Here is a 26,508-nt window from a genome sequence, read left to right on the forward strand (position 1 = left end):
GCGTTGAATTGTCGCCGTCGCAAATTTCTGACAGATCCTTCAGATTGGTTCCTAAAAAACTTTGGAAACTAACGGCATATCCCGAGTGATTCCTTCGTTGAGTATGTACTCCTTGAAACGTGTAGAAACTTAATCCTTTGCATTAAAATTATTTCTCGCCAAATGGGCTCGGTGTTTCAAGTATATTTCATCCTCAATTTCATCTAATCGGCTGATATGTAATATACGAATCAAGGAATTTTCATTATTTGGACGAATTTGTTGGAATCCTAAGAATATATCAATAATAAAGTAAAACAGGGCCGTTATGATATGCAATCAATTAGAGAGAAAAAAACGTCATTTACACAGTCCGGACTTGCAATGGTAGCCTGATATAATAATATTGTGTAAATTTTGTATACTTTTTCTCCAAACTCATCGCATCCATTATCGCATACAAAATCGAATTCTTGAAGAATTATGCAATTGTGCGAGACTATTACAACGCAGTCGAGTCCAATGCGATATAAGACATATAGAGTTAAAATGGAGCGTATCCAAATAATAAACTAAGATCAGCTCTTATTTGCAAAATAATTTTATTTTATTTATTTATGACTCAATCTCTTTTATATTATTTTGTATCGGCTGAAGAAGGAATAAAATCCTAATTTGCTCGTTCACCGTTCTATGATTTTTTTCTCTCCGTGGAACGTATTCCGTGTCTTTTTGATATCGAACGTGATTTAAAATCTCGGTGTTATTTAACATACGATAGCCTTCCCTGCCTTCCAAATCAATTATGTATTCGTTTAACGACGTCGGTCTCGGACACACACGTCTCTCCGGGCATCTCCGGGCACGCGCGTAGACGAGTCTAGAAGTCGGCGACGGGTTTTACCTACATGGATTCGGAAACGTACGCTCCGATCTCCAAAACCGGCCGCGTGAAATGGGCGAGGATCGCGGAATAGAGCGCGAGGCGCGCTCTCGCAAAAGCGGGAGCGCACGTGCTCCCGCAAACTGGTTCAAAGGAGACGCGCCTCTTCGCAGGTGCGGCCCAACCGCGGCGACGGCCGAGAGGAGATAGGAGATGCGGCCGGCAGCGTGACGTCGCCCAGTCCGGTTTGCACGTCCAACGTCCTCGTTCGTCATTTTAAGGAGCGAGCCTACCGTTCGGCGACTGGGATTGTCGAGCGCGACGATCCGCGCAAAGTGCGATTTTCTGTTTTTAACGTTACGTACGTCGGAAAACCAAGAGAGACTTTTCTTCCTTTTAACATTCCCTTTAACATTCTCAGCGAACGTTAAAGAATTAAGAAGATTTTTCGCGCGGCGCCGTCCGCCTTACAATCGTGAGATCATATCTCTCTTCTCGTTTTTGTCCGCACAGAACGAAAACTTGATGAACAGCGCGATCTGAAAACGTAAACGTTAACGTTACGATATCTTAATCGAAGGAAGATAAGCATCGGGAAGGCGTTAAGCTTCGAGTTAAGTGCCCGCTTGCTCGTTAATCCATAAAATGTCTAACAGCCCGAACAGCCGCTCACTGCGGTAGATTCGCGCCTCGGCTCCCATTTCCCATTCGCGGCACGATCGTGTCAAAATTACGCGCCGTGCGGCGCATCGAAAATCGATACCGCTCGCGCGAGATACGTGCCGGCACCTAGCGGTCTGAATTCTTATCAAAAGAACCCACGGAGGACGCTACTGCGTCGCCGCAGGTCGCGCGATCCGGCGTTCCTTCTCTAGGGGAGAAACGAAAAGTACCCTAGTCGCCTAGAGGTCGCGAAATGTCGAGTGTGCCACGTGGGGGGGGGAGAGGAGAGCTGAGGAGGGGGCGAGAGGGGGCAAAGACCGATGAGGAAGAGAAGCGCACTAGCGGAGAGAGAGCGAAGCTCGCGACGCCGTAAGCCGTAACGAGTGGCGGCGAGAGCCACGACCGCGACCCCAGACGTGAGAGACCGTAGGGTTGATTCTCCGTTCCGCTTATGCGCGCGTGTGTGTGTGTCTGTTTGTCGGTGTCTATATTGTGTGTGCGTGTGTGTGTCTATCATATGTGCATCGGAGTAGCGCGGAGCGTAGGTAATACGTCATATTCTCTCGGCGGCGCGACGGAGACGAGGATAGATAGGGGCCGGCCAAAACTCTCTCTATACGGATGACAGAAATGCATAGGCGTGCGAGCGCGAGACTGGGCGGTGGACGGCGTGGACGTGGACAGCGTCGGCGGCAAAATCGCGTTGTTCGCGCGTAACGTTGCTCGCGGGGCGCGTCGCGGTGCCTCTCGCCCGTGGATCACGGGTCTCTCGCGCCGTCCCTGGCCCAGCATCGCCGCGCCGTTTCTCTCGCTCTCGTCGACTCGTCCGCTCGCTGGCTCGCTGTCGCTCGCTCGCACGCGCGCGCGCACGCTCGCGCACCTCCGTCTCTTCCCCGCGTCCCGCTGACAGCGGTGCCGTATACCCCTCGGTGGCTAACCTCGGTGTGTTTAACGTTCAACGAGTAATACGCGCACACACGGGCGAGTACTCCGCCGCCGCCGCCGCCGCCGCCGCCGCCGCCGCGCCGGACGCCGGAGGCGCCGAGCCGATCGGCAACGATGCACCAGCGACGGCGCGTGTCACGCGTCATCGTCCCGTGACACAAGGCGGCGACGACGAGGACGACGACGTCGTTCGTCACGGTGTACCGTGATACGCGCGCGCTCGTCGCTCTCACGGGGCGAGGGAGGGAGGGCCTCACGGCGGCTGACGGCGACGTGCAGCCGGTGCAGCGCGGAAGACGAGAGAGTCAGTCAGGTAGAGGACGCCGAGGACGGGGAACGTGGCGCGGGGGCCCGAAAGGCTGATCGGCGCGGCCATTTTTACACCGTTTACATTTACACCGCGCGCGCGATGCGGCAACCGTGCGTGCCCGTTCGATCCGCCATTCCAAACAATCGGTGCGCTACGCGCGCTCCTCGCAGGAATCGCAAGATGCGTCCGACGACGGCAGGTCGTCGCGGTGGCACCGCCGTGCTGCGTCAGCGTCGGCGACGATAGGCGTTCCGCGCGTCCGCGTCACGCCGCGCCACTCGCGCCAGCCAGTCGGCCTGGCAGGCAGGCAGGCACGCACGCACGCACGCACGAACGAGACGCGCTGCCCCGCACGCGTAAGGCGGTGCGCCTGCGACACGACGTAAGAGAGACGACGTGACGTCGCGGAGGACGAGAGGACGACGGCCCGCGGCCGCCGGCGGTGGCAGTAGTGGTGCTGGAGGTGCCGGAGGTGGTGGACGAGGACGACGTCTCGCGCACAAACGTCGGCGACGTTGGCGACGACGGTGGCGAGGAGGAGGAGGAGGAGGAGGAAGCGCGGAGGCGGCGAGGAAGGAGGCGACGGAGAAGAAGAGGAAGAAGAAGGAAGAGGGACCGCGGAGGATCGCCGCGCGGAGGCGATAACGCGAAGGAGGATGATAACGGCGCGCGCGACCACCGCCGCGACGTGGACGGCGACGACGAAGACAACCATCGCGACGGTCACGGCGAGGTCGACGACGCGGCCGGAACGACGGCAGGAGACTCGGGAGACGGAAATCCCGCGCCGCGAACAATCTTGCCGCGATACGCTCGGCTCCTTGTGCTGCTTCGTGCGTGCCTGTGCCTGTGCCTGTGCCTGTGATTCGCAGTGGCGTTCGGCGAGGGCCATTAGCCCGTAGTGCGCGAGCAGCCGTCGGATGATAATAAGTGCGCCGTGCGCCCGTGCGCCACCGTGAGAGAGAGAGAGTGCGCGCCTACGTCCATTATACTGCTCGACGGCCCTTGTACGCGTGCTTCGGGGCTTCGGGGCCCCAAAGGGTCGTGCGTCGCGCCGTCTCGCTCGCGAGTCTTCATTCGCGAGTGTGCTCCATCTCGGTGTGCGCTCTGTCATTTTCTATCTCTTTCTCGCGCGTTCTCTGTCTCTCTCCCTCCCTCTCTCTCTCTCTCTTCATCTTTTTCTGTCTTTCTCTCCCCCTCTCTCTCTCTCTGTCCCGTCTGTCCGACCTGCGTGCGTGTTTCTCGCGTGCCTCTTCGCCACACGCACCCGGACTCTCTCTCCTCTTCCTCGACCACCGCGCGATCGATGTGACATCGCGCCGTGCCGTTAAAACTGTGTGTTTCGCTCTCCCGTGGCGGTCGCGATATATCCGCGCCGACTTGAGCACCGAGAGCCGGAGAGGACTCGTTCGACGAGAGAGAGAGAGCGCCGAGGAGGAAATATATACATATATATCGGAGGACTCCAGCCGTGCGCGTTACGCGTGTGTGCACAGTGTGTGCGTGCCGACGGCAACGTCTCTCGGTGAGCGCGGTGCGCTCTCTCTCCTCTCCGCCGTGTCCCTTCCCCCCCCCCGTGTTCCCCCCCTCGCTCCCCCAGCGCCCTGCGCCCCATCGTCCACGTCGTCTTCCTTTCTTCCCCCCTCGCTCTCACCCGCTCGCTATTCCCGCCTCGCTTTTCTTTCCCTCGCTCCCGTCCCTCTCTCTCTATTTCTTTCTCTCTCTTGCCATCGGTCGGGACGACCGCATAGAATGCACGACAACGCCGCTGTCGTCTGCTCGCGCGCTCCCTTTGTCGTCATCGTCACCTTCCTCCGCGCCGTCCGCGTCGCACGTTGATCGCGGGACCGCGCCGCGAGCCGACGGGGACCTATACTACCGGTGAAAAGTGCCGTGGTCGGTGATTACGCGCGAAGAAGATGGAGATCGAGGCGAAGCAGCGTAGCCAGAAGAACCGACGGCGGGAGCGGGCGCAGCGCATGCTGGCGCAGAGGGAGAGCCTGGCCACCGCGAAGCAACAGCAGCAACAGCAGCAGCAGCAGCAGCAGCAGCAACAGTCGCAGCAGTCGCGGCAACGGCCGTTGAACGACGAGGAGGACAGCCACAGCGGCGAGGACGAGGACCCCGCCGGCGGTGGCGGTGGAGGCGGCGGCGGCGGCGGCGGCGGTGCCGGCGGCGGTGGCGGCGGCGGCCTCGGACTCGGCGCCAAGACCGGTCACCCGCGGGACGGCCACTCGCGACCGCCCAGGCCACCGCGGCCCCCGAGGCCCCGTAAGAAGTCTTCCCTCGCGGCCGCCAACCAGAAGGAGCCACCTTTCGAGGAGGACGTTATCGACGGATTCGCCATCCTCGCCTTCCGCACGTACGAGGAACTCGAGGTGAGCCGCACGCGGACCGAACGTCTGATATTTTCTTTTTTTTTCTCTCTCTCTCTTCCTCCCGTCCGAGCGATTCGCGCGATTGGATCTACGGAGGAGGAGGAGGAGGAGGCTGGGGGAAGCTGCGACATGTACTCGCCGTAACCTAAAAATAACCTAGAGATAACCTAAAAGCCCTTCTAATCCCGCTTTCGTTTGTCCCTTCTCTCTACCCTTTTTCAAATCCCTTTCTCAAGTCGGATTAGGGTGACAGCGCGGACGTTCCGCCGTGTCCGAAAACAATTCGAAGCGGACAGTTCGCGATGTGAATTCGAACGATTTGTACGTACCTACAGCTTTTGAGGAGACTGACAGTAGTGACAGTCGAGTCGTGATGCTTCGACTTAAATTGTGTTCAAGTTCGGACATAAAGAATAATTCAATAATTCAATTAACACTGCGTGGACAACACCGTGTTTTTGGAGCGCTCCGCTCGGACGCCCTCTAGGACTTTTTAGTCCAAAGGGTTTTTGAAAGCGTTTTTGTTTACAAAAAAATCTATAAAAATTCACGTCGTATTTGAGGTTTTCAAAAAGTGATTTCTATACTTACATAGGCCGGAACCGAGTTTTTTTAGGGAGCAAAGCGCCGACGCGACCGTTCCGTGGGAATCGTGAATGAAAAAAATCAAGTGGGCCGTAGAAGGCCCATGGTGTCCGCACGCAGTCATTGTCTCGCGATTCTCTCTGCTGCAGATTGATATAATTTTCTATCTTTCTAAGTAACAAATTGTTCGAAAAAATGACTTTTCTCGGGTCATCTCAGCTTTATCTCTTGCCTCTCATTATAATCATTCCGGATTTATCGTACATTCGCGCAAACGTGCTTTTGTAGCGCAATGTGGGATTGCTTCGGAGTAGAGTTATTTACGAAATATGTTCGAAACGCCTCTTGAATCAAGAAATCCGTTTTAGAATCTTATATTATTCTTTTACGCAGCTTTAGACCGGTGTGTTCATAGTCCGTTCTTATGTTAAGACCAGTGTTTGTGCAGCGTTAAGATGTTATAAATCAACCGCACAGCCGTATTAGCATCTTAAGATATTACTTACGTCTTGAATAAATACGAACTGTGAATGGGCTTTAGAAGGAGAGGTAAGAAAGAAAGAAAAATTGAAATTTTCGAATTTCCGTTTGTTCGAAGGAAAATCCATCTTTTCTTGTCACTGAGATAAGTTTGACAATAACAATATACGGAAAGCCTGGTGACTTTATTGTCTCTTCGTCACGCTGAAAACGATTAGTCCGTGTCGTGCTGTTCGGGACATTCTTGAAAAGAAGTGATATTTTTGTCAGTGGGAAAGGTCGTCACGCTGGTCCCTCTTAATCTGGCGCTTGGCTTTGCGTGCTACGTGTACTTAGATCTTATCGTCGAGAGATTTTCAATCGTGTTTACCATCGAGAAACATCGAAATGATGATTTATTTAGAGAATTATAGCTTTATTAGGGAAAGATGATTTACTTAATGTGGATATATGTATCTATAGTTTCTTATTTCTGGATCGTTTAATTTTTTACGAGGTCTATTTCAGCTCTTCAGCAAGAGCGAAAGAGCATTCTCTTTCGACCATCCGGGAAATCGTTACGAAATTTCGAAATTGTCGCAGAAGAAAATATTATTTTTCACTTTCCAAATAAATAAAAAAAAAAGAAACAAGTGTAGTACATTAGCACTAAAGCGTCCGTATCGGCGATACTTGGCAAGGTCGTTATTCGTTACGATGTAAATTTATGTCAAAAATAGCGGGAAAATAGGCATTCTCCTCGCGAGCGATTTACGATGTCTCTTATCGACGAAAAGCTTTCGCGAGCGATTTGTCTATATCGTCGGAATGTCCAGAGCGCACTTGCGTTATATCTCCGATTCGAATCAGCTTTGAACGCTCTATCTCACGATCAATCAATAACTTTTGTTAATTCTTTAATTGTATTTTTGATTACGTTAATTGTAAACTTGTTTGTTAAAACTTTATTATCTCATTTTAAAAATACATGCCTTTCGGTAGATATTATATAATTATATCACACACACACACACACATTCAGAGTATAGTTTTGAATATTTTATATATACTCAGAGAACTAATGTATAAAGATCAATATCATAATACGTAGAATCCATTTTAGATACGTTTCTATATTTAAGAGAACAAATCACACGCTCGTATATAAATTATACATTTGGCCCACATTCACTCCTCTATTATGCGCAAGTCTAAAGTTGAAGAAAATTTGCAAGAGCACATTTAAATAGAAAACTAATATTGGATATATTTTGTCTTAAAGCGGATCTCTCACTCTCTTTCACGAGGAGAACTCCCAGTCTCGCGTACAAAACCGGCAAGCGAATTTTCATCTCTCGCTGCTCGCTCGCGCGTGCAGAGCTTGCGTCGCGAATACCGTTACACGCCGCAAAGAAATGGATGGTCGGTACACGCATTACGACGCGACGAGATGCGACGCGGCGCGGCGCGATGCGATGCGATGCGATGCGAGCCGCGAAGCAGGAGCACACGTTCGCGTTGCTCGCGCGAGGAGCGAGGCGGCGATCGTTGTGCTATCAGTCGCCGATATCGCCGAGGCGCGTTCCAAAGGCCGGTTAGCGCGGACGACGTCGGCGTCGGTTTAACTCCAACCGCGATTGAACCGCGCGAGTGGCCGAGCTCCTCGGGGTCTGAGAAAGCCAAGAGTGCTTCCAGCATAATTTGCCGACCGAAGTATCCGGTTGTTGGAAAATAACGGCCGATACTGATCTGTTTCACTTGAGCCACTTATTTTTCGATACAAAAAAACACAAGTTTATTCGCGCTTTTTTTTTGTTCAACACTTGCGAGTTTACTACCTGGCCCGTTCATCTGCGCCAGTGGCTCTTATATTCTCTCAATTACGAAACTCTTCTGCTTGCGACACTAACTGTCCACGCCGCGAGTTGTCCGCAATTAAACGCCACTGAAATTTTATTAATTAACATCAGCCGTGTTTCTGAATGACAATGCACTAATGTGCTCTTGTATCGCGAACTCGCGGAGTGTGATTTGAGAACCGCTGACCTGCGCTGTTAACACGTCTCTCACGAACTTAATGTATGTTATCTCAATTAACTAGAAACGTCTATCGATCGTTATTTTCCAATTGATCTCGCGTATTCTGCGTATAAACTCCGAATGCGGTTAGCAAACTTTATTTAAGCTAATTGAATAAACTTATTGGATTCTAAATTTCTTTTAACGGAATTTCTGAAATCTGAGAAATTGCGAGATAAATAAATCTCATTTGTCTCGTGTACATATATATATATATAGTATAGGTGTCTTTGTTTCTTTCCCAGTTTGTTTAAAAATGGGCTCCAGTCCCATTATTGCGACGAGCGATTCTCGACTAGTAAAGCTCATCGGTGCATACGTGTCGCCGGGAGTGGCCCTTGAGAGTTTTATTCCCTCGCGGGGAATCCACGGTAAAATTTCCGGCGTGCATTGAGAGCTACACTTAATGAGTGCCCAATTGAGAGTTTCGTTCTCTGCGAGAGTGATTCCTCGATAACAAAACTCTCTCGAGTGTGCGCTTCCCGCTAGCCTCAGACCGCTCGTATCAGACGTATCGCGAGAGACCTCTCCTCTTTCTCTTTCTCTCTCTCTCTCTCTCTCTCTCTCTCTCTCTCTCTCTCTCTCTCTCTCTCTCTCTCTCTCTCTCTCTCTCTCTCTTTCTCTTTCTCTCTCCTCCTGCTCTAAATTCGTCGACATTGAGCCGCGTCCGTCCCTCCGCATCCACTGTTTTCATCGGTTAATCGAGGGATTATAACGGTCCTCTACGCTCTTTTATATCTTATCGCCGACCACGTGACAAGATATTAAATCTCGCCACAGTCGACATTAACGTAGTAATCTTTTTGCTCGCACAGAGCACCTCATTACGTGCGATTGAAGATGAGTAACGATAATGACACTCATTTTGCTCTAAATAAACACGATTTTTTTTTTATTTTTTTTTTTATAGAAACGTAACGAGGCTTTGCGATTTCTTGGCGGGGGGGATAGGTACGCGGTAACTGTCGTTATCACCGAAGAAAATGAAGATAAATACTTGATAAATTCACGGAAACAATCCTACAAAAACATAAAGTGGTTTTAAGCTAGATTAGATTACATGCATTTCAATTGTCATTTATACAGTAATAAGGAAGATACATGACGCTAATATAAAAACATCATTATTTATTTATGTTCAGTGTTCAGCTATTAATCGACAAAAAGCAATATTATTTAGTTCACGGTTACAATATGCGTACACACAGTGTGCACAATATTTATTTGTTTTCATAGGTATTAAATAAAAATTTTCAAAATTATTAATTTTTCGTAGCGTTCTAAAAATTGTGCCCGAATTAAATAATAACAATGAAATTGCAAACAGAATAAAAATTTCCGATATTTCTGACGAAATATGAATGTTCGATGATCCACAGAATACTCGTTTACACGTTAAACATAATTTATTACGTTATATACCTGCAGATGCATATGTGGATTGTTATATTTTACGCTTAAACGCCGCTCGAACACCCTCCGGCATTAAGTTCATCTTGCCGTGCGCTTTTTATTTGCGGATCGGTCGTAAAGAGCGGTAGAACTAACGCGTTGACGCTTTCTGCTTCCGCGGCGGTTACCGAACAGTTCTATCCGAGAGGCGAAAGTTGTTTCGTTAATCGCGCGTCCAGGCGCCCTCGTGATTTATGCATCGTCGCTCCCGCGTCGCGCGAGAGAGATTATTATTTCTTTATTTCGCTGGGAACGCGGTAAAAACTCGGCGCAACGCGGGCGCGCCGCACATTAAATCCGCAAATTAACTCGAAGACACGCCGCGTAATTACGCGCGCGCGGGCGCCTTTATCGCGATTTATCGCGGCCGGGAAGTTAATCGTTACATTTTATTGTATCGCGCGGTCTCGTTAAGCGCGACACCGTCGTCCTTTTTTCTTTGTCCAGCGATCAAAACGCTGCGGCACTGCAGGTACGATTTCGTTGAATTTAAAAATTTCCGGTATCGTGTATACAAGAGGGAGGGGGTGTAATTAAAATTTGTATTGCGCTATATGTTGCGATTTTGTCGACACGAATAAATGTGGATCCCTCGAATCTTGTGCGTTCGTCCATTATAGAGAAGAAAGATTTTCTTTAAATTCAATAAATTTGGACGTATTATTTTCAGCGTGATATCTTTACGAGATATTATCGTGTAATAAAATTAAGATTTTTGTTAAAATTGAGCAATTACATTAGAAAATGTTAACGATCTTTCTTGAATCCATAATTACGTTATAAATTGCATATAATTACATATTCCTCGCTTGTTCTATTTTTATACTACGTTTCGTCGAAGCATAAAATAACATGGATCAGATCTGAAACGACGATTTGCTGTGCAAACTGATAACAGTGAAGATAACCGTCGCGCGAAGCTATCACCACGGTTGTTTATTTTTCACCTCGTTAAAGACGTTTCGACGGTATATTTCTAAGGTAAACATATCAACCCGTTCGATTTTAATGTTCTACGACACGCAGCTCGATGTTGACCCTTATCGATCCCTTTCCGTTTCCCTTATTTAATCGCGCGGCACTCGAGGGTTTCTTCGCGTATCGATGGAGCATCTATATAGTTTATCTATCAAGGTTGCCTCGTGTTTATGACGATGGGCATCCATGGCTTGAATCTGCAGGTGGCTCGCCTGTTGCGAACCATTCACCCGCTCGATCCCAGTGGTTCACGTCTATCCCGCCTTCATATATCGCTGTGCCGATAAAAATACAACCCGCATTTATATAGCGCGCATGTCGCTTTCTAATTAATAACGCAGCGTCGAGACATCCGGTCCTCGAATAACATATACGAGTTCAAAATCCACGAAGCGAAATTATTCGACGCAGGAGTTCGTCTCGTTTCCAAAAACACTTTTCGATGTGAAATCGATTTCACGTATCAACGAAAAGGGAGCCAGACTCTCGACAGAAATCCTCATTAAATCGAATTACTCGAACGTATTGTAAATTTATAAAGGCAACGAAATTTTTGCTCGAGGTCGATAGCTCTTTTACGCGAATTTTCTTCAAATTCACCAAACTTGGACGTATCTTCAGTACTATATGAAAAAATATCGTGTAATAAAATCGAGATGTTGATTAGAATATTGAATAAAAATGAGATATATCATTGCATAAGCGTCATTGCATTGCGATTCACAGTGCGTCATCGCAGTAATTCGCGCTGCTGCCTTTCCCTCCTCGCCCCGATGTGTGTGAAAACATTGTAAATTCATTTATTGACAATATCCGAGATAGATTTCCGTCTCGGGTAACTATGTAATTGCGGAACTGCCGGCCTCCCTGGCATTTTCTTGCGCTTGTGTTTTCATTTTGCAAAGAAGAAAAACGAAAAGAGAAAAAAAAACCGACATTTATCTTCGGGCAACCGTTTTACGAGACGGTCGCAAAATACGTATCACCATAGGTGACCGCTCATTATCATAATCATTACGCTCGCTGCGCTTGTTTATGCAACCGGCTTCGGTTGTGTGCGGGTGCGCGCTCCTTGTATATTTATCGCCTCGTGCCTTCTTTTACTTTGTCGTCGTCGCCGTCGTCGTACTCGTGTCACGATTGAAGGACAAAAGTGACGAAGTCGAAGCAACGCGCAACTTCTTACGGCCGGTCTGTTTTTCGACGATGCGATAATTATAACGCGCGTGCATCGTCAAGTCGACGTCAGAATAGTCGATACACCTTTTTTCGTAATTATATAGATGATCTCTTTTCAAATTTATTCCCAATTAAATCGAATAATAATTTATTAAAACTTTAATACATATTGACTGCACTAATGTATTTGCATTAAGTATATTTCTTGCATTAACGTTCTAATGCCGGTGTTCTCATTGTTCAATGAGAGAACGAAGGGGAATTATTTTTATCTTTGAAGCTTAATACAATTCGCAGAAAAGCATTTTGCATTTTTTATTTTGACAATCATAACTCGGACATTTAGATATTTTTACGAACGAACGCCGATTTCAAATTTGATCAGTAGAAATGCGTTTACCTTTCGCCAATAACGGATCACGCTACGTAAACCAATGAAATGCACTTCTTCGATACATATTTGTTTTTGTTCTAGCGGAATATTTTTAGAATATCGTACAATCGTCCCTGCGGCGCTGAAAAACAACCGGTACTTTTTAACTCCGTTGAAGCGCTAAACGCGACGTTATCGTTATCGCGCGTGCGAATGACGGGGCAGAGTAGTACGCGGACCGTCTAAACGGGCCTGTCGATCATTCCTGAATAGATATTCCGCCATGAATCAAGCTGCTGGGGATGTTCAAAAGGTAAAGCGGAAATTCCGCCTCCGGCCGCGCGCGGTGACGGTTTTTATTTTCTTAATTAAAAGTATCGAGATATATATATATATATATATATATATATATATATATATGTGTTCTCTCGCACTGTAATCTGTTGCAAATTAAATAGAAACAGTCGCGGGACGCGGATGTGGCGAGGGAGCACATCCGCTGGCTCGTGAGTTATCGACGCTCACTTCTCTGGTTATTGGAGCCTCTGTTATCGCCGATATGCCGAGAATAAACGCGGCAAATAGAACGCTTCGAAAGGTCCGTCCTGATGACGGAACGCAGACGATCGGCACTCTCATACGCCCTCTTCCTCTCTTTCGCATCAAGACGGCGAGAGAATTCGATCCTGTTGAAAATGACGTTCTCTCTCGCCGTCGAGAGATGTGTGACCTTGGTTTTCTTATTTGGGAATACCGCACGGGGGTATAAAGAGCGGAGAGCCGCAGAACGGCGGACGGCCTTGCGAGCGAATTTCATTCGCTCGTCTGCCCGCGCCGCTAAACATTCGACTCCGATTTGCGAAATGTTTCGGGAGAGTGTCGTTCGGATTGCATTTGGCGCGTCCGATATCAAAGGCGCCATTTCGCTGCTCCACCGTGTCCTTTTGCAATCGCCGTCGGCGCGTGGAAGTCGAGGAGGAGAAGGAGGAGGAGGAAGAAGGAGAAGGGGAGGGAGGGATGGCGACGGGAGGGAAAAGAGATCCTTTTGGTATCGCCGATCCTGCCGGAATGCAAACTCCGACCTCGCCGCCAGGTGCCGATTCTCTCACAACCGCGAGTGTCTTTCGCCGTTTCTTCCCGTTTATTTGCTCCCTCGGTATACGAGGGATCGTTTCCGTTTTCCGAGAAAAATACCGTCGCGCGCGTTAACATCGCCGTGAAATGTATGTGCATGCGTAATTATTCTGTAATAACGCTTCGGGGCATCATACGTGGTTAACGTGTGGAAACGCGACCCGCGAATTTTCAACGTATATCTTCCGTCGCATATTAAATGTCCGGCGATTAATAATGCTACAATGTAACGCTTATTAACGTGATTACATTTTGCAATATACACTGTTTTTTACCTAATTTAAAGCGACAGATTTAACGAGAACAGATTCACGAGAAACGCCAGCTATTACAATTGCGGCAGAATTTCTAACTGACAGTCGTGTTCACCCGTGTTCCTTTTTTCCTCCCTGATTGATCCCGAATTACTATATGTTTATATGGCATGGTTGATATCTTTTTTTTTTATATACGCTTATAGGCTTATATACATAAATGTCGTGATTTTATATAGTTTTGCAGCGATTTAACAGCTATTCGAGACGATTTTATTTATTTTAACAAAATCTCGGGCACTAAATCACGATGTTGCGCGCTACGATGACAAAAAAAAACAGTGGTCACCGGCGAGATCCGCGAAATTGGATTGAATTTTTAACGCCGCTTTTTTTTCGGGAGCAAAGTTGCACACATACAAAAGAATCTATTTTCGCGCTCTCCACATATTTTTTTCATTGAGGATCACTACCGTCTATTGTTTTCCTTGTGACGCCTGCCGCGTGACCTGCCTGGTGGCAAAACACTTGAAAATGTTAAGACAGAACGGAGAGAAAAGAAAGAACGGAGTACATAGTTATTTACGGTCATCGGCTCCCCGCTAAGAACGTGCGTTTTGCCCATCCGCGTTTACGAGAGTTCACGGATAAATCTATGAATAGAGCATCGAGAGGAGCGGACTTTATGGACTATTAAGATGTCCGCAAACTGCATTACATCAGACCATATCGCTTTCCTCGAGGACGCTGGCCGTTCGCGTTGATCGAAATATCGGGCTCGTTGATCATCGACGTTGACGGCTCGGTCTCGAAAGGCGGGGTTTTTCTATTAAAAAGCCGAAAGGCGCCGGGGCAATCGACATAATCGTCGACGTTATACGCTCGTGAATTCGGGATGAGGTCAGTGTGGGTCAGTGTCACGTTGTCTGACAAATGTGAGGCCGCGTTATACAAGAAACCGCCGATGCGGTTGCCACAGTTGCCGTTAAATACGTTATTTGTTTTGTAAATTTTGAATGCTATTGCGACCGAGAGAGAGAGAGAGAGAGAGAGAGAGAGAGAGAGAGAGAGAGAGAGAGTTTAAGAATTAATAGAATGTGACGCGTGAGATGTCTTAATTAATAATTTAACGAGGGATTCTTCATTATCATCCACAAAGCGTATAAAATATCAAATTGGCGATAATTTTGTTAATGTTAATAATGTTATTGAAATTCGCGGTAATGTGAACGGTAGAGGTTATTCATGGACGCGTCGCACGTGGGAGATTATGCCTTAATTGACATGTAATTATACGAGTTAATTTCTCAATACATCCGGTAAGATTTCGAACAGCCAATATACAAACCAAATATACGTATATTACCGACAACTTACGTCATGACATAAAGGTTATTTTTCTTATCTTTCGAGAGGCAGCGTAATTCGCGAAAAAGTTAAACGTGAAAAAAAACCCAGTCTTGTCATTATAACATTTTTTATTACTGTCCGATGAGGAAGAAAATACATGAAACTTTATGTCAGGGTGCGATCATGTGCAAGAAAAGGAAATACGAATTTAAATTGCAAATTGAACAGTCGGCGCATATATACGCACGCGCACCGACGCGAAATAAAATATCATCGTACAGCGGCCGATACAAAATAAACACTCGAGGCCTTCCGAGAGTGTACGTGCGCGCTGATAAGACCCGACGATAAGACCCCCGATGCGCTTGCTACGGGGCTTCGAATTACTCGTTTCGGCGAGCGATGTGTCCCGCGGCTTTCTCGGACCGAATGTCTCGAAACTCTCTTCTCGTATATCGCCGCGGAACGAGTCGAGTTCTTCTCGTCGCGAGCGGGAGAGAAGGAGAAAGACCGGGGAAGGGAAAGTGAGTGAGCGAGAGAGAGCAAAGAGCTTTCGAGTTCGTCGGCCGAGATACGTAATTTTGCGTCGGACAAAATCGCCGGTGTTCGGCGGATCACCGAGGGCTCCGCTCCGCTCCGCTTCGCGGTATCGTTAGCCCTGCCGACGGAGTGAGGTCCAGCAGCGCTCGCCGCACTCAATAAATCAGAGAACACGGTGCATCCGCGCGACGCGTGTCGGTGCGGGAAGCGAGGACGGTCGAATTCCGCCACATGATCCGTCAAGAGAGATCACCCGGATGAAATACGCGCATCCGCATCGGATATACCGACTATCCGTATATATTATAGAAGCCTCCGGAGTCTCGAGCGCGCGCAAGGGTTGGAAGGCCAAAAGGGAGGATGACACCGATTCCGGGATTTCTGCGGGGAAAGAACCCGTAGGAAGTTCGAGTGCGAGAATTTGTATTGAAAATTCTGCGACGGTCTATTTGTAGAACGCCAAATTGAAATCGCTCATTGCTATACGTGCGTTAATTACCGTTTAGTTACATTTAATTATGGGTTACGACACAAGCAACTCTCTGTTGTATTTTGCTAGCTTCTTTATCATTTCGACGATTGGATATAAGATTGAACCTAATAATGATTCAAATGTCTATTGTTTTATAGGAAAATAATTCCGCAAAACAGATTTGAATCTTTTAAACTACGTCTTTTTTTTATCATCGTGGAATTTAGCTGCGCAAACTCCCGTGTCTCATCTTCGCGATAAAATATCTCCGACAGACGTTCGTTCTATCCGTTTTCCTACCTATATCCTCGTACTTATCGTATATTTTCGATACACACACCAGTTCGTCGCGATTCTATTTTCATCTCGATGCACGCAAAAATGAACACCAAGAGGGCCGTAATAATTCGAAGTATATGCACAATTTTAGCGCCGGTTGGAATAACATTGAAGTTATTGTATTGAAACGATATTATTTTTTCGCGATATTGAGCAACGGACTTCGCTGCTCTTCTGCTCTTTTTATGGTTTTTTTTTTGTTTTCACTTGGTTCGATTGCTTCGTGAAATAATTCGTCAGTACGTCGCTGCGTTATTCACAGTTCGTTAAAAAATCATAAACTCTACCGATCGGCAGCCCGCCAATTTGCCGTACGAACGGTAACAATTGGATGACGCGGGGAACCTAATTACCTCATAATCAAGCATGCGCTTTGAGTTATTTTACAGCGAGCGATTTATAAAAATTACCGGAGGCACTCAAAGGCAACAATGTAATTGACTATCATCGGCGAATAATTCTATTATCCCGTGAATTACGCGACACAACGATGAATGCGTAACGAGGTAGCATATTTTAATAATAAATCAAAATGCGCGCACGATCGGGCTCCGCTCGCGCTCTCCGCTCCTACATCGTTATCCTTTAAATCCCCCCCCCCGGTTATTAATAAAAACTACATTACATTTATCAGCTTTTAATTAATTATACAAAAGCTCTTATTAATACTGGTAAATAAATGAGATTCAACGGTACCGATAGCAAATACACGAGATCCGTCGGATAATTACCAGCGATTAATTATCAACGATATGATATCGAGATACGCGCGGCGAATATAAACGCGTCCCGTAAACAAACATTTCTATTCGCTTCGACGAAAACACGCGCTTTGCGCTGTCGCGCTGTGCATTTCGCGAAAACTGGTCCGTGACATTTTTTCCTCTTGCATATACATATTTTGAAGAGGCTTTAAGCCACGCGTTTGGTAGAGATCGATATGGGAGGGAGGGGACACACCGTATCGATGTCCGGCGACAAAGAAAGTCTCTCGCACCTGCATGAAAAGTGACCTACTTCTCTCCGTAATTCCCTAAGACACGGAAGAAAGTCCACGTCTCTTACTTTCGTATCTTCCTTTGTGTCGCGGTTGTCACGTCGTTTTGCGGTTGCTTTCGAAAAAAAGGAACCCCGTACAACGAGAAACCTATAACTTAACAGACATACGAGAAACGTACCTCGTTGTATACGGGACACACCAGTGCCTCTCGGATTTTGAAGAGCCTCATGCAGGTACGCCAGATACGATGGTTCAAGAGAGAGAGAAAGAGAGAGAGAGATACGTATTCTTTTATGTGCTTGTCGAAACAGCCTGCAAAGATAAATCGATATCTTTCGTTCCGTCGGAACGGCGCGGCATCGAGACGGGTATGAATAAATATTTCCAACATACGTTTCGTGACACGGACTACGACGTGATTATCCATTTACATTCTTCAAAAAACATATAGAATTTAGAGATAAAGATAAATTTAGAGATACGGATAAGGACAGGTCAGTTCTTGAGAAACTTTTGAAATAAAAGCTGCTAAGAGCAGTTCTTCTGATACGGACAGCTGTTATCGGAACAAAAATTCAACGAGAAGATAAATTTAAAACGTATCGTGCAACCAGCACATTTGTCGTTTAATGAAATTTATGTTTTCCTCTACCGCGAGTTTATCGTATTGCGAAAACGAGAACACCGAAATATTCCGACACAGTTTCGATTTTGGTGGACTTTTAATGTATTCGGCAAGGAGGCTAATAGCTTTATTATTATTCATTACCACATGTTACGTGGCCAATAGCTGGCACTTCGCTTAACCCAAAACGAATTTCGTCAAGTTTAGGCATCTTACAGTAAAATTGATTATCCCTGATTTAAACATAAAATAAAAATGAGTTTTCTTATAAAAATCAATATGATTTCGATTCAGAAAAAAGGGGCACAGGCGATCATGAAAATAAATACCTTTTTTTAAATACCCACTACAATCATAATTTTTTTTTGTAAAGTACTCCACCTCAAGAACATGTGTTAAATTATCAAAAAATATTTATTTTTGACTGAGATCTGATTTTTTTAAATTTATTTCAAGAATTTTTTTGAAGTCTCAAAACTAAAATAAACTTTCCTTGGAAAAATCACCCTTCCTCCTTTCAATATACTTAAGGTAGGCGTCTCGCTACGTGCTAGTCACGTGACTGTTTGTAGGTTTTCACGTTCAGAAATATATTTCAGGCAATTTTTGCTAAGGGAAAAATAATTTTATGACGTATGGTGTAAAATTTCATACGTGACAAAGTATGTTACTTTTTGCAAATTATGTGATTTTTTTCATTTGACTCCGTTTTGATCAGCTGATCACGCGAGTCGTGGAGAAAGGTTACAAGTGAGAAAAATACTTTTCGATTGAATTTTGACACGTACCGAGAAAGGGTTTCAAAACGCATGACAGGGGTGTCAATCACTATCCACGTCGGCTAAGAAAGACGAGCCCCATAACCTGCAACTACAATGATTAGCCAGCGGCGTTGCCAAGTCTTCCCAACCTCACCTCGACCAAAAAATATCTGCTCGATTACCGCATTTTCACTAAAATAAACTAAAAAATTAGCAGCGAAATCTCCGGTAAACTATATATTTTATGGTTGTATCAGATTCTTCGAAATCTAATTTACAAAAAGCAATGTTTTTTTCTCACTTCATCTGATCGAAAAATGCGAAAATATGTGATTGAAACCGTGATAAAGCCTTCTTTTTCTGGCCGTCTGTATGAAGTAATGCAAAATTTGTGATTTTCGAGATCGATTTTCTAGAGTAAATAGTCGGTAAGGAGCCACAGAAAAAATCGACCGCAAAGCTGATCATATAATTTGATATAAAATCCGAAATCGAAAACTTTATCTAATACATGCCCCGACGAGACGACTACCTTAACCGTTAAATATTTCGCTGTTGAATCATAATTCGAGACTATATGTTAAAGCGCAATATACAGAAAAAGAGAATATTGTTGATTTGAAAATGTCTTCAGTTTCAACGTGAAAATCTTGAAATGAGATTGCGTTAAACGAAAAAAAAATGCTTGATTGAATGAATTTCAGTAATTTATATAGTTCAACAAAAATATAAGTTGAAATAAATTCTTATAACAAGATTATAGAAAAGTGCTTCTTAACTGACAATAAAAAAAAATCTATCAGCCTAAATTAATTTATAATTTAAAAAATCCCGCTATATGGAGTATACGAATTTATTATCTCCCTACGCGAGATAGACGTGTCTATTACAAGCATTCGCAAAATCGCCCAACAGGGGGAACGGGGAACGCTGTTACGCGATACGTTTATCCGACGCGAAGACGCACGCTCGCCTACGCGGGATAATAAACGGAAGACGACCGGGTTGTTTGGTTTAAACGGCAGAACACGGCAGCGTGTTGAGAAACATAGTCAAGATACACCAGCGACGGGATGCCGCGCGCGACGACGCAACTCCATTCTCCATCGCTGCGGACGGGAAAAGTTCTTATCGCCGTGCCGATAAGTACGTTTGAAACGACGTGAAACAGAGCGAGAGAAATGCGATCGCGAGCATCTCGAGCTTTAACCCTATACGTCATTCCGATCGAGAAAGTTGCATCGTTACTCAGCCTGTCGATGTACGACGGTTCGTCTATATAAACCAGTGGTTGACCTTGCGCACCAACGTCGTTCACGTATCAATGGAATTATCGCGAAACGATAGTTTTATCGCTTCGTTTCTTCCCATTTGTAAACTCGAATAATTTACGTAGGAAGAAAAACAGCCGATAACGAATACTTTTAAAATATCGACGCATTATTGAGAATGACGACTAAGTCGTATGTCTTAAATAATTTTCCTGACGAGTGTAGAAAGGTACACAGCATTAGAAAATAATCATATATAGGATTATCTATAGCAGCGATAACATAAAAGGACGTTTCCATTGTACTTTTTCTCGAAAGTGCGAACACGCGTAAACACATTTTCTTTTCTCTAACAAGTTTAACCTGGTGTTTCGGTCCAAAGTAAGGCACAGCCGTCTCTGAACCATTAGGTTTTCCATCCCGCTGGGAATCGAGCGTCAGATATCCCGAGTGCGTGGGCCACTCTCGCTTATACGCCACTGGCCCGGGGCCGGGATCGGTGGGCAATAAAGCATTTATCCCGACGTAAACGAAAAAAAAAAAGTGGGAAGAGAGACGGACAAAGGAGGGAAAAAAGAGCCGACAGAGGGTAGGGGGGGGGGGAAGAAGAAACAGCGGACCGACAAACCGGTGGCGGTAAAAAGATTTAGCGCGGTGTGTGTGTAAACGCGGCGATAAAGTAAAGTCCCGGGCGCGATCGTCCCGCGCGAAAATCTCTCGTCGATTTGCACGGGGCCGCACATACCGGTAATTCAACCCGTTATTACCGCGCATTCGACGCGCGCGCGGGATTCCGCGTTCTCTCGTACATACTACGGCTTGAAAAGTGAGCACCGCGCACTCATTATCTCCGCGCGCCGCGCCACGGAGACGTGTTCCTAATGCTTATCGCGGACATCGCTGCCGCGCTCGATCGCTTCCGCGTGCGAGTGACCGCGCGCCATCACTTTGCCGGAGGGGAAAATCGCGCCTATCCTTCTGGGCTGTCTCCCTTCGCGCAGGGAGCAAGGATTTTTTATCGGACGTCGCATATTATTTAAGCCAAGTGCGTGCCAGCTATCGGCCACGTAACATGTGAAGTATATTCAAAGAAAGTTTATTTAAAGAAATTGATCTTGCCCACGGATATATACGTGCGAATTTTCGCCATTAGCAGACATAAGAATTCCGAAATAAGAAATAAAAGGGATAAGCTGGCTGTGCGGTACTTAATCAGAGACGCGACGCGACTGTCGGTGACGCATGACGCTTTCTCGGTTTAAAGCGAGCTGCATCTGGGGATTCTTTTATTTCATCCGCGCGTCGCTAATGAACGAATTACGGGCGCGCGCGCGCGAAATAAACGCGCGGTAATACGGCACGATGAGCGCCGTAACTCCGCGAGCGCAAACAATGCTCGGGGAAATGATACGTGTTTTACCTTCATATAACTTTGGACGAACGCCAGACGCCGTTCAGCGCGCGTCAATTCCCCACTGGCAAACCGCCGAAATCCGAAATCTTTGTCAAACCATATGTCCTCGTGTGCGCGCGCGCGTGCTCCGTGTTATGTCGGCCACTCTCGTCGGGAAAAGTGAGCGTATGTTTTACATACGCGAACGTATGCACACGTGAGTTGTGTGGCACGCGGACAAAAAGGAGGGAGAACCGTCGTTGTCAAATTTAACGCTCGTTACAAGTCGGCGCGTTATCGAGTGATTTATCGCGCTCTCGCCGCTCTTCCGGAAAATCTCTCTCTCGCCGAGCCTCGATAGTTTCTGTCAGCGCGAACGACGCGTAAATTCAGGCCAGCTACGTGCGCGTTGAAAATACGCTAAAAAAAACCATAATCGTTCGGACGACGGCAAAAGTACGAGACAGTTTCATTCCGCGAGACAGTTTTATTTTGCTCAATGTAAATCTGTACGGGGCAATATTTTCTCCTTGTCATTCTCGCGGCGGACGATTTATGGCGGCTATAAAATTACAGTGCCACACTGGGTTGTTTTATTCCCATGCGAAAAATCAAAGAAAACAAACCCAGGGTGTTTATACGGGTAATAGGAAGTAAAGTTGGTCCTTTCGTACACTTGACCCAATCGGCGGCTTTTAAAATCCGTCAAAGCGCGCGCGCACGCAGAGTTTATGCACTGTCTACGGTATCGCCCCGACGTGATTATTAACGGCGAAGTGATTCCATTAACGCTTAATTGAAAAGACAAGCATTAGACGAGACCGTAAAAGGCCAATTGCCGAAAAAGAGCCTTTATGCGTAAGTAAAACGTGTCGCTCAAAATTCATAAAACTTTCCACGCTCGTGCACCTTTATCGCGCGCTGATAAAAAATGAATATATAAATTTAAACGCGGGCATAAATATTATACATTTAATTTATGCTCGCACGCTGCGTTTTCACCGCGGCAATATAATTTATGCGTAATTACTTGGCCCGTAAACATCGCGACCGGATTAAAAGTCTCCGCGATAAACCCCGTGTACAGCGTTAACGTCCTGTTTGACGCGGCAATAAGCGAACAACCTCTTGTATCTCCGCGGTTGTAAGACCGCCGCGTTTCTGCATCCGAACGACTTCTTTCGAGCTGTTCAGAAAATCAGTTTCGTATCGCGTCGTTTTAACGCGAAAATTGGAGCGGACATTCGATTCGGCAAGCGTATAACGATGTGTCGGGAGACACGTGTAGGTATCTGTTTACAAGGAGGCGTTATTTCTGTCCGCAAATTCGCGGTGAATTAACGATACGATCGCCCTCCTTTCGCGGGAACCCCGTCGTCGTCGTTGTCGTCGTCGTCGTCGTCCCCTCGTCCCGCGCGAGTACATTAACAGCGTTTCTCGCGAGTAAACCGCGCGGAGGAGATCTGTTCGCCGCGCGCCCGTTCGTGTACCTGGTGTATACACACCGGCGGAGAGCATATCGACGTTGCCAGCACGCGGGGCGACCGGGCGGTTGATTAGAGCAAGCCCCGGGTCGTATGTCGTATGTCAACATAACGAAACGAACGGAAACGCGTCAACGCCGCGACGCGGCGCGCGGACGGACGACTTTGGTAGCCGGTCGGTCGGTCGGTCGGTCGGTCGGTCCCGAATGCACGCACGCACGCGCACGCACTCACGCTTACACGCTTACACACACGCACGCAGGCACGCACGGCACGGCCCCACGGTGGAACGTCCGCGCGTCCGAGAACGACCTTCCCTCCGCGCACGATTCGCACCGCGGAGCCAAGGAACTTCGCTCGCCGTGCCGCCGCGCCGTGGAAGCTTCTATCTTGTTCCTCGCGCGCGCGCGCGCACACCGCGATTCTCCGGCGACGACTCAAGAGATTTCTCCCGCGGTGATCGGCTGAGATCGGACATTCCTCGATTTTTTCGTTCTTTTTCCTTTTTTTAATATTTTCGAGCGCACGCGCGTTTAATTAGAATTTAATTTAAATCAATTTTCGTAAACAGAGCAGTAAAACTGCAAGATTTTGCAGTTTTAACGTGTTTTTGTTACAGTATCGCGCTACAGGTATAGTCTATTTAAAATTGTGTTTTTTAATTACGAATAAATTACTTAAACACAGTTTGCACGGGCAGCAAAATTTTAGCATTAGGAAAATGGGAAGATGGAAATTTAGAAACCTATAGCTATTTTCGGCATTCTTTGCAACATGGACAGTGTAAATGAATCGATAATAAAGATACTTTTTTTTTTCACTTGTACTATTGGCACACTTTTATTACATTTAATAACGCGTTTCTCCATTATTGCAGGAAGAAGATTGGTATACAGATCCGTGTGTTTTACTCGTTTCGACATGTGCGTATGCGCGCGGCATTAATTTCACGCACGCGCGGTTTTTGAGACAATCGATAGATTTCACTATTCATTGAATGCCAAATGGCGAGCAAGTCGTTTGTTGGAAAAAGTGGGCCCGGCGCCCGATTGTTGCGTCCGCGACTCTTCAACTCTAGTATTTTTATTCACGAATACCAATGGCTTTTACATCTCAATACTCGGCGGCGCAGCAGCGTTGCGTTGATTTTTTCTATTGCGCTTGCGTTTTTTATTTGCAAACAAAAGTTGCGCCGAAGCAAATATGAAAGGAATACATTTTCATTGATAAAATCTATCCCGTTTAATTTTCGTTCGCGTTCGCAGATTTATGGACAATAGCGTACGTTTTTATAGACTCCATAAGACTCGTGTACCATTTGTACGCAAATCACCCGGCCAAATGAAAAGGAACGGCGAAGGGGGGTGAAGAGGGCGGGGGAGAGGAGCGGGAAAAGAGGGCACGGACAAAAATTATATGCATAATAATATGCAACGTTGCGTATCGCGACGTGAAGAAACTTCGTTACGCCGTAACGTCCTGTGTATATCGCATAAGAACGCGTTATCGCGTCGCGTTGCCCTTCGAGCGGCGTGAGCCGTGACTTGCAGAAAAAAAAATAGAAAGAAAAGAGAGGAGAGCAGCAGCAGCAGCGGGCGACAAAGTTCGAAGAATTTTTCTTTTTTATTTTTTTTTTCACGTGCGCCTAAACGCATAATTACACCCGCGTGTTGGTTTTTCCTTTCGATTTATGCGGACGTTTAATCGTAATTAAGTTCTTGCGTCGTTCCCGTAATAGGATAATCTTGAGGACAGGACGACAGGGGCCAACAGCTCGTTACGGAATCAACGAGTCATGTAATTCGTCGGCTTGAATCGCGCTCGTGTAATTGCCGTTTCCCAGAACACCCGGCTTTTCTTTTCTCGTCCCGCGTTTTCGAAGAGCGATCGCTCGTTCCGACGGATTTTCGGGGGGAAAAACCGACGAGGGGGCGGGGAGACGACACCTCCTCACTCGTGCGATATCGCGGCGGTACGGCGGAGCGCGCCTCGATTACATGCAGCAGCCGTAATGAATTATCGCGTGCGTATACCTTCTTGCGAAACTATATACACATTGTGACATACCTCCGGTAAACGCCATACGGGGGGATTCGCGGAATTAAAGCAGGGGTACGGTCTCGCGTGCGCGGCGGCGTGGTCGCGGGGCAAAACGGGAGAAAGGATTTAATCATTGTGGATATACGTGATGATAGCGTACGTTGTGTGCTGGCCAACGCGGTATTAACGTCAATCAGGGGGTACTCGCTCGATTTTTGCGAGCAGGCCTTTATTACGCGCGCATACGTACGCAAAAACACATACATATATACATATATGTATATATATAGCATGAGTCACACGGCTTTTTAATTACCTACTTATCTGACATAATTTTCGTAATATATTTACAAGTGATAAGCGCGCGGTAATTGGTCGAGTGTTTCGTTCTATAAATTCAAACGGCGAGCGTGTCGCGAGCGTCTCGAAAACCAGGCAGCGAATCGTCTAATAACAAAAACCTCTGGCGCGAGCGTTGTTCGCATCTTTGCTTTAAAAGAGAAAGAAAAGGGTAAAAGAGCGGGGGAAGGGAGAAAAGGTGAATTAATTAAAAAAGTAAATTAATTCGCGTACACACGCACACAGACCCGGGCGATTTGCGGAGGAAGAGCTCTGTGTTGTTTGTTATAGAAAAACGTGCGTCGCGCGCGGTAATATCGTACAGCGCACTCCTGTATAGAGAAAGGGAAACGAATCGACGTTCGCGAGGTGACAACGCGGTGGTGTAACACGGGAGCCCGGTTAATCTCAATCTGACAAAACATCGCGTCGTTCGGGCACAATGTGCGACTATCTCTAAGAATAATGCGCGTCAGCTGATTCGGCTGCAGCCGTATGAATGAACGAGCGGCTTTGCCAACTGTGATAGCTTTCATCAATCGCGTCTTGGCGCATCTTTGCTCGGAAAGAAAGAGAGAGAGAGAGAGAGGGGGGAGGGGAGAAAATCAGGGAGGAAAAAAATATGTGCCATCTCGCGCGAGCGAGCTCTCGTTTCCGAGGGCACGATCGGGGGAGGAACCCCTCGACGACGCGCATCGCGAGAATCTGGACGTATCTTTATCGCGGGCGCCCCGCACCTTCCGCGAAACGGGCGCTCGAGCGTTCCGCGGCCGCGGAGGTTTTATTTCAATTAATTCGCGTCGCCGAGGAGCACGCGATCCGACCGCGACGAACACGTCCTAGGGGGTTTCGACTCGCAGTTGGCACACGTGCGCAGGTGGAGTGCGGATTTTGCCGGGCGGCGGCGGCAGCGGCGGTGGTTTTTTGCGCCAACCGCGAGGTCTCTGGTGGCTTTTTCCCTTCTTTTCTTTGGTACCCACCCGTGGCGCGAGGGAGGGGGAATGGCGGGGGAGGAGGTGGGGAGGGGAAAAGAGGAAGGAAGAGCGCGACGCGCGACGACGTCCTGTGGCCGCGTGTCGGAAGGAGAAAACGCAACGCCGCGCCGTCGTCGCGAAAAAAAGAGGGGGGGAGCGAGAGGGGGGGAGACAGAGAGAGGGAGCGAGAAAGAGCAATCGGATCGCGGCTCGCTCCTTCCAGCTGGCCTGGCACGACGAAGGCCTTGTCGCGCGGCTGCTCGTTCGGT

The 26,508-nt window shown here is 47.1% G+C and overlaps 1 protein-coding gene across 5 annotated transcripts in view; it reads left to right on the forward strand.

Annotated features, from left to right (window-relative positions):
* Window positions 1–1,907: 1,907 nt before the first annotated feature.
* The window catches only part of Tay (tay bridge kinase), a 32,387-nt gene continuing 7,786 nt past the window's right edge, over window positions 1,908–26,508 (forward strand). For 4 of the 5 annotated variants that reach the window (XM_077404587.1, XM_077404612.1, XM_077404593.1 and 1 more), the window contains exon 1: window positions 1,909–5,158. In XM_077404587.1, coding sequence (XP_077260713.1) covers window positions 4,700–5,158 — 459 coding nt within the window. In that variant the 5' untranslated portion in view covers window positions 1,909–4,699. Of the gene's footprint in view, window positions 5,159–26,508 lie in introns of all 5 variants that reach the window. The other variant, XM_077404602.1, reaches the window with a different exon arrangement.

This window comes from Temnothorax americanus, unplaced genomic scaffold, assembly GCF_048541705.1.
Source record: "Temnothorax americanus isolate GAGA-0224 unplaced genomic scaffold, ASM4854170v1 Scaffold1, whole genome shotgun sequence".
Taxonomy (NCBI): domain Eukaryota; kingdom Metazoa; phylum Arthropoda; class Insecta; order Hymenoptera; family Formicidae; genus Temnothorax; species Temnothorax americanus.